The sequence below is a fragment of the Equus caballus genome, chromosome 18 (assembly GCF_041296265.1).
Source record: "Equus caballus isolate H_3958 breed thoroughbred chromosome 18, TB-T2T, whole genome shotgun sequence".
Lineage (NCBI taxonomy): Eukaryota > Metazoa > Chordata > Mammalia > Perissodactyla > Equidae > Equus > Equus caballus.
The window spans coordinates 20,443,857-20,453,077 of record NC_091701.1 but is presented as its reverse complement, the minus strand read 5'-3'; the positions used below and the strand labels follow the sequence as shown (position 1 = coordinate 20,453,077).

At 43.1% G+C, this 9,221-nt stretch overlaps 1 protein-coding gene across 2 annotated transcripts in view; it reads left to right on the top strand.

Annotated features, from left to right (window-relative positions):
- Nucleotides 1-211: 211 nt before the first annotated feature.
- The window catches only part of MCM6 (minichromosome maintenance complex component 6), a 31,352-nt gene continuing 22,342 nt past the window's right edge, over nucleotides 212-9,221 (top strand). For both annotated transcript variants that reach the window (XM_023622844.2, XM_001489698.7), the window contains exons 1-4: nucleotides 212-542; nucleotides 4,454-4,600; nucleotides 6,367-6,477; nucleotides 7,606-7,855. In XM_023622844.2, the coding sequence (XP_023478612.1) occupies nucleotides 436-542; nucleotides 4,454-4,600; nucleotides 6,367-6,477; nucleotides 7,606-7,855 (615 nt within the window). In that variant the 5' untranslated portion in view covers nucleotides 212-435. The remainder of the gene's footprint in view (nucleotides 543-4,453; nucleotides 4,601-6,366; nucleotides 6,478-7,605; nucleotides 7,856-9,221) is intronic.

The window sequence follows — 9,221 nt, the reverse complement described above, 5'->3', positions numbered from 1 at the left end:
TCAAACAGGAAGTCTAAATCTTATCATTTTTCTCTCCCATAGAGCCTTACGCCTACTGCTCAATTAATATCAGTGGAATGATTTGAAGAACATTTGAGAAAACACACAACAAAGATCCGACCTTTTCACTTGCTCCAGATGCCAAACTCCCCAAAACACGACCACACTGCGCAGGCGCAAAGGCAGAACCCCGGCCTTTCTCCACATCTTTGCATTTGGCGCGAAATCCCCGCTCCGTGGGCGGGGCTGAGGGGGAAGCCGAGCTCATTGGGCAGGTTTGGCGCGAAATCGCCCCGGCTCCTGCGCCACGATTGGCTCCGGCGGGCCCGGTGGGAGCGAGGGGGCGGGGCGGCGGCGACGCGCGCAAAGCGACGGCGTCCGGGGGGAAGCGACTCGTGGCGGTCGAGCGTGGTGGCCCCTCCGCGCTCGGCAGCCATGGACCTCGCGGCGGCAGCGGAGCCGGGCGCCGGCAGCCAGCACCTGGAGGTCCGCGACGAGGTGGCCGAGAAGTGCCAGAAACTGTTCCTGGACTTCTTGGAGGAGTAAGTCTGCGGGCGCCCCTTCCTCGCGGAACTGCTCCTCCCCTCCCTACCCCTCCCCACTTCCGGAGCCCGGGGGCCCTGAACCCGAGGGCCCTTGCGTCTTCTGGAACCGAGGGGTCGCGCGCCTTGGAGAGCGGCCCACGCCCCACTTGGGGCTTATCCCTGCCGCCGCGAGGAGCCAAGGACGGCGGGGCTGGTTTCCAGGGGTAGAATCCATCTCGAGGCCTTCTGCACACTCTCGCTGCGCCCAGTGTCCTGTGCTAAGCGCTTTAGTCCCATCTCTCGGTCCTCGCTGCCTGTAAGGCCAGCGGTCGTGTAGCCCCTGGTGACCTGCGCGGACACTGAGGCTCGGCGACGATCAGTAACGAGTCCGGTTAGGCCACACGTCGGCAGGGTGGAGTGGGAGGCCGAACTGGCCTTGGGATCCTCGCAGAGCCCGGATTGGACAGCTAGCGAGGCCCCTGGTGCTGGGGGCTCGTGGAGATGAAAGTACTAGGGCGAACCCTGCGGTTTGACGGATGCTGGGTGAGGGCGAGCCCCGCCCTGCTTAAAAGTAGCTGAACAGACGCCCTCCATCCCCTGCTTGCTTCCTTTCCTTCCAGCCCCCATCCCCACTTTTTTTTTCAGTTGCCTTCTAGGCTCCTGGCCTCTCGGAACCCCCTCCCTGGCATTCCTCCACTGCCACCAGTTATTTCTCTTAGATGGTGCAGATACATCACTGCTTTCCCTAAGACAGACTCTCCTGCCTTCGGAATGAAGTGTAAACACTTTGGAATGTCTTAGGAAATTCTTCTTTTTAATTGTAGTAAAATATACATAACATAAAACTTAGTGTTTTCACCTTTTTCAAGCGTAGAGTTCGGTGGCGTTAAGTATATTCACTGTTGATGCAGCCATCACCCCCTTCCATCTCCAGAACTTGTCTTCCCAAACTGAAACTCTGCACCTGCTAAACGCTAACTCCGCATTCCTCCCACCCCAGCACCTGGCAACCACCAATCTACTTTCTGTCTATGAATTTGACTACTTTAGGTATGTCTCATACTTGGAGTCATATGATATTTGTCCTTTTGTGACCAGCTTATTGCACTTAGCATAAAGGCTTCAAGAGTCATTCATGTTGTAGCATGTGCCAGAATTTCCTTCTTAAGGCTGAATAATACTTCATCGTGTGTATATACCACATTTTGTTTGTTCATCCTTCCGTGGACACTTGAGTTGCCTCCACACTTTTACGATTGTGAATAATTCTGCTGTCTTATGAAATTCTGATATACATAAAACCATCATTTAATTTATATTTCCCCACCTTTGGCATTGTTATTCCCTGCCTGACAGCTGTTCATCCGAAAGACTCATACCTCCTTTGTGAACCGCTATAAACCTTTCAGGTAGCGCCAGTCCTTTCTTCCCTTGTGCTCCCAAGATGCCATTTTCCATTATCTCTGGTAATACGACATTATGTCTTTACCTGTCAGTCACTTCACCTTGAATGTGAATCCCACCCTTAACCCCACCTGGGCACCACACCATGTTACAAAGATCCTCAACTAATGTTTCATTTTGACAAATTATATAATTGCTCTCGCTACCTTGCAGTTTACCATGCATCTAGATGCTGGGGATAATGATGAGCAAGACGAATAATCCCTGTACTTTGTTGGGAAAAAAATGTTAACTCCCTCTCAAAATAACCAACTTTGATTTGCCATTGCGTATGGAATAATGTCCAAATTCTTCACAACTCCTCTTTCCAGTTTCATCTTCCATAGCTGGCCTGTCATCATCCACACTCCTCCCATGCCTTTTCTGACTTTGCCACATACTTGCAAACATCTGTAGCCTGTCTATCCACCACTCGTTCTTTCAAATTTTTTTTTTTTCCTCCTCAAAGCCCCAGTACATAGTTGTCTAAGTCTGTCTAGTTCTTCTATGTGGGATGCCACCATGGCATGGCTTGATGTGTGCTGTGTAGGTCCACGCCCAGGACCCGAACTGGTGAATCCTAGGCTGCTGAAGCGAAGTGCACGAACTTAACCACCACACCACTGGGCCAGCCCCTTCTTTCAAATTTTAAAAGTCTTTCAAGGCTGAACTCCAGTGCCACCTTTTATATGCAAGAAGCCTTTCTAGATGTTCCTGTTAGGCACAATTAGTTTATATTCCCTTATCACATTTCTTTACCTCCTCCTTTTTTTCCTTTTTTCTCTTTTTCTTTTTTTTATTTTATTATGGAAAGAACACTTAACATGAGATCTGCCCTCCTAACAGATATATTTTTTTAGTTTCATTTATTTTATTACTTTTTTCTTCTTCTCTCCAAAGCCCCCCAGTATATAGTTGTATATTCTAGTTGTAGGTCCTTCTGGTTGTGCTATGTGGGACGCTGCCTCAGCGTGGCTTGATGAGCACTGCTAGGTCCGTGCCCAGGATCCAAACTGGTGAAACCCTGGGCCACTGAAGTGGAGTGCACGAACTTAACCCCTCGGCCAAGGGGCCAGCCCATCATTTATTTATCTTTATTATTTTTTTTGGGTGAGGAAGATTCGCCCTGAGCTAACGTCCACTGCCAATCTTCCTTTTTGTGTGTATGAGCCACCACCACAGCATGGCCACTGACAGATGAGTGGTATAGGTCTGTGCCCAGGAACTGAACCCAGGCTGCCAAAGTGGAGTGTGCCAAACTTAACCACTGGGCCACCGCGGCTGGCCCTTAACAGATTTTTAACTGTACAGTATGTTATTGTTGACTATAGTTACACTGTTGTGCAGTAGGTCTCTTAGAGCTTATGCATCTTGCTTGATTGAAACTTTATGCCCGTTGATTAGTACCTTCCTCCGGCCCCTGGCAACCACCATTGCACTCTTTGATTCTATGAATTTGACTATTTTAGATACTTCATATATAAGTAGAATCACACAGTATTTGCCTTTCTGTGATTGGCTTATTTCACTTAGCTTAGTGTCAAGTTTCATCCATGGTGTCACATATTGCAGAATTTCCTTTTTTAAGGCTGAATGGTATTCCGTTGTATGTGTCTACCACATTTTCTTTATTCATTTGTCCTGGACATTTAGGTTGTCTTGTACCCCTCTTTAGTAGGAATGTCTCCTAGAGAGTGTCAACCCTAGGGCAGGAACAACATTGTCATTTTCAGGTTCAGGTACCTCTGGCCTAGTGCTTTGTAGGTAGATGTTGTTCAATAAATATAAGAGTCAGAATATGCTGTAACGAAAGAAGGAGTTGATTTTGCCTCAAAACTAATTTGCATGTTGTGTTAAAAGAAGAAAAAGCAAATATGTTTGTATAATACTGCTTTTGGAAACAAACACACCAGCTTTATTTTGTGTATGTGTATCTTTCTGTTTTCCTGAGATACTGGGCAGTGAAGCACCTCATTTCTGTATTTATTTTTATTCTGGTTCTTAAATCAGCAACTCATCTGTCAGTTTTCCCTATAAAAATTGAATCTTTGGATTTTTAACCTGAATGTCTTGATTTAATATTTTCCAATCTTAATTATACATAAGAATAATAAAGAAATAGTGTTTGTTGATTAGAAAATATTAAATCAAGACATTCAGGTTAAAATCGGAAGACCCAGTTTTTCTGTGTTCCAGGGTCTGCACAAAGCACTTTGCAGGAGTTCCCTCATTTAACCTCCACAGTAAACTTATGAAATAAGGTGATGTCCTCATCTGTTTTGTTTTTTTTAGAATTTTGTTCCAAAAAGGAGAGGGGCAGCTTTAGAGGGCATAAATAACTTGCCTTGAGTTACAGAAATACTAAAATGGGCCTGTCTGATCCTAAAGCTGATGATCTTTAGCCAATACACAGAATTATTCAGGCCTCCAGATTCTTCTTTTTACTGCCAATTCTTCACTTTAATCTGACTTGCATGTGTCTGCAGGTTCCAGAACAGTGATGGCGAAATTAAGTACCTGCAGTTAGCAGAGGAGCTAATTCGTCCCGAGAGAAACACATTGGTTGTGAGTTTTGTGGACCTGGAACAATTTAACCAGCAACTTTCCACCACCATTCAAGAGGAGTTCTACAGGTATGGGTGTATTCATCTTCTTTGCTTTAAATAGGCATTGAGCCTAGGAGGCCAGCAGTTCATGTACTGGAAATGTTCATTTGTGAGGCAGACGGGCGGCTGTCACAGAGGCCTTTGATAACCCAGTGATCATTTTAGTACTGCTCTGAGCTAATTAGGCCTTTGTGGAGCTGAATATTTTTCACATGCGACTGTTGAAAACCTTTGCTTTCTATATAGTTTTCTCAGGTTTTAAGAGGAGAGCTCACCTTGTATCAGGCATTCAGTGCTGTTGCTGTGTCATTCGTTTGGTTCTCCTCCTCCCCAGGAATAGGTGTTTTGAGAAAGTGTGCATGTGGGTCCTCTTCTGCATCAGGGATGTCTTTACAGCAATGACGTTGTTGTTCTCTTAAAGTTTGAGATTTTTTCCTGATTATAAAAGTAATACGTGTATATTACAGAAAATAGAGAAAAGTAGGGAGAACAGAATCATCTGTACATTGTAATGCCAGCACCTGTAGATAACCACCATTACAGATCTGTTGCAACAGAGTTCCAAGAGCCTTCCAAGTCTGCAAGAGCAGAGTTTCCTAGAGCTCTCCTGGCCCATTCTGATATATTTCTGTGTGTATGTAATTATTGGGATCAGACTGTAGGTAGAGCATCCTGCCCTTTTCACTTAACAATACAACATATTTTTCCATGTCATATAAAATCTGTTGAAAACATTTTAGTAGCTGAATAGTATTTTTTTGGGCAGAAATTAGACATTATATTTAATAATGTAGGCTTTCGTTTTGTTTTTAATTGCTATATAAAGCAAGAAACAACCTTTTACACAGATCTTTGTCTGCAGTTGAATTAAATAAACGATAAATGTGACAATCTCTGTAAATAAAATCAGGTTAAAATAAACATGGTGGACAGCTGTGAAAGAAATGTTCCAGGACTAAGGAGACGTAGTCCTGTTCCTTTGCCTGGTGGACTGGAGATGGAGGACTTGTCTCAATGTTCCTAGTCCTAGCTGACCATCAAGATTAGTTGGAGAAATAAGCAGCAGCATTTACTGTGAAAGTACACGACAGGAAAAGTTGTACTGAGAAGTGAGAGGGAGGTAGAAAATCAGGCCTGGTGGTAGAAACACCTACTCCCATACCTCATGCACAGGCCATACAGCAGTTCTGTCTCCTGAAAGCAGCCAATTTTTCAGAGGACTTCCAGATCCCACTGCTGAAACAAACCAACCTACAACAGCTATTGGGCACTTATATCAAGAGGACATGCACGCTTCAGTCAACCAGTTAAATGGAGCATTTCTGCCCATTTGCTCTTATATCAGTAGACAAGTTCCTTCTCTGCCCTCATCTATTTCTTACCAATCAAGAATTAAACCTAGAAAGATAGACTAGGCCTTGACACCAAATGGGATGCTGCCTTTCATTGTAAACCGCCCAGATTATCCAGGTAGGGTCATTTTGGACAGAGGAGTGGCCTGCAGTGTGAGTGCTAAATGATTATTTAAAGATAGAAGATATTTGGGTACAGCATTTTGTCTTTCATGTTTCTGTTGTCTTAGATCTATTTGTGATGGGATAGGAGAGGTTTGAAAGAGGCTCCTAAACCTGGGCTAGATGATGGAAGTGTCCTGCATAGTTAAATTTTAAGACTTGGTTGTAACCAGATGAAATGTCTTAGTCTCAGCTGTTGGCAAGCATGAGAGGGGAAGGAGGCCTTGGTAAGCCTCTCGAAGATGTCACTTGATGTGTTTTTTTTTATTTGCTTTTCAGAGTTTACCCTTACCTATGTCGGGCCTTGAAAACTTTCGTCAAAGATCGTAAAGAGATCCCTCTTGCTAAGGATTTTTATGTTGCGTTCCAAGACCTACCTACCAGACACAAGTAAGAAACCCTTCTTTGGAAGAAGAGGAATTCACCAAATAGTATAGCCATCACTTAATTGTCAGAAAACTCAAGAAGTTGCAGTCTTAGATCTGTAAAGAGTTATACCCAATTATCCAGAAAGTTTCGTTTTGGAGAAATATATTTTTCTAGGGAAATGGGATGAGAAGTAAGTTAAGTGAAGCAATTTCTGGGGATTGTCATATTTTAGGGCACCTCATAGGGACATTTGGGGAAAAAGTTAGGCGAGAAAACACAAAAACTGAGAATAGTCAGAGAAATTCATGAGTCTATGGAAATTTTTGCCAGAGCTTAAATGGCATAACTATTAAACAGTTTTTCCCATTAGCAGTTATCTAAAGAATAAATTTACTGGAAGAAACTGAAGTGATATTTTGAAAACTTAACTTGCTGAAATTACTTATAAAATTACCAAGTTATTTATATAAAATGAGTTTGTGAAGTAAAGGAAGTGTTTCTGAACTTCTGAGTATAAAATTTTTTCCCATGATAACTTTACTATGAAAGTAATACATGCTTATTTAGAAATTATAGGTAAGCAAAAAATCTATTTTCATATAAAACAAAAATGGAATCATCTTATTTTCTGATTGTGATTTTATTTGTTTGGTGTCCTTTATTTAGTTTTTCATGTTCGTTTGTGTGTTTTGTTGTGAATAGCATATATATTGTGTGATTTAGGAATGGGCACGTTGACTGAATCAGTCCTGTAGGAGATTCCAAAGAGTACCTTGTCTCTTTTGTTTTCTGTTTGTTTGTCTGTTTGTTTTGAGGACGATTAACCCTGAGCTAACATCTGCTGCCAATCCTCCTCTTTTTTGCTGAGGAAGCCTGGCCCTGAGCTAACATCTGTGCCCATCTTCCTCTACTTTATATGTGGGACGCCTACCACAGCATAGCTTGCCAAGCGGTGCCATGTCCGCACCCGGGATCCGAACCAGCGAACCCCGGGCCACCAAAGCGGAACGTGAGCACTTAACTGCTGTGCCACCGGCCGGCCTCTGTTTTTTTAAGCATAAATTATCATTGAATAGTCTCTCATTAAAACAGAAAAACTTCTTAGTTTGGCAATGAACATTTGCTAATGAAACATGTGTCTTTAAACAGAATTCGAGAACTCACCTCATCCAGAATTGGTTTGCTCACTCGCATCAGTGGGCAAGTGGTGCGGACTCACCCAGTTCACCCGGAGCTCGTGAGTGGAACTTTCCTGTGCCTGGACTGTCAGACGGTGATCAAGGATGTAGAACAGCAGTTCAAATACACACAGCCGAACATCTGCCGAAATCCGGTTTGTGCCAACAGAAGGCGATTCCTGCTGGATACAAATAAATCGAGATTTGTTGATTTTCAAAAGGTATTTATTAACTTCTGTTTAGGTCACATTCAGCCTATGCTAATAATTCATTTCTAGGCCCTTGCAGTAGCTTACGTAGACAATGTTAAACTCAGTTTTTATGTAAGTCAAGTCAAATGTGACTACAGATTTAAGCCAAAAACTCTTAATGCAAATTTCAGTTACCAATATATAAATGTGTTTTAACCTATAATAACTTGGATTGGAAGCTCCTTCTGACTATGACAAAATGTATTTGTCAGAGAATAAACAGTAACCATTATTGTGATGATGATGATGAACTAGAGTTAAGAAAACTTTGGAGAAGTAGAGACTTGTTTTATAAGACTTCAAGTTGGTGGTTAGGAGGGAGGAAGGCATGAGTAAGTGGAGGGGCAAAAATGGACATGTGTGTTGATGGCAATAAGGATTGTCAAGATTGAAGTAGAGGAGCCAAATTGGAGATACTCTGAGAGATGATTTGGGATGAGGCATGGGGGACTTGGAGCCTTAAATCTCTGGTTGAGAAGTTTGGACCTGTCTTAATAAGCAAGGGGAATATATTTTCGGGGGATTTTTCTTTTTTAATGGAAGATGAATGAGTGTAGTATTTAACAAGAAGCTAAGAATTACGCACTCATAGTTACCTGGGCAAGAGGTGGATGGTAGCAGTTAAGAAAGAAGGAGAGGGGACCAGCCTGGTGGTATAGTGGTCAAGTTCATACCCTCTACTTCAGCCTGGGGTTCACAGGTTCAGATCCTGGGCACAGACCTACACACTGCTCATTAAGCCATGCTGTGGCAGCATCCCACATACAAAATAGAGGAAGATCAGCATACATCTTAGCTCAGTGACAGTTTTCCTCAAAGCAAAAAGAGGAAGATTGGCAGTAGATGTTAAATGAGGGCCAATTTTACTCACCAAAAAAAAAGGAATGAAGCAGGGGGAGCCAGCCCTGATGGCCCAGTGGTTAAACTTTGTCATGCTGTACTTCAGTGTCCCAGGTTGGCTTCCTGGGTGCAGAACCGCACCACTTGTCTGTCATGCTGTGGCAGCAGCTCACATAGAAGAACTAGAAGGACCTACTGCTATGTACTGGGGCTTTGGAGAAGGAGGAAAAAAAAAAGAGAGGAAGATTGGCAACAGATGTTAGCTCAGGGCAAATCTTCCCTGGCAGAAAAGAATAAAGGAGGGCGCATCTCAAATCTCAGCAGGATTTAGTAATTCCAGGATTTGCAAAGAGGAAAGAAAAGTTGCCACAGCTCAAGCACACAAGCATGAGGGAATGTGTACCAGACTGAAAGAATTAATATTAAGTTCACTTGTTAATCCTTACTTTGTTTTCTTATATTAATCTAATACTTAGTTTATAAGAAGTATATACTC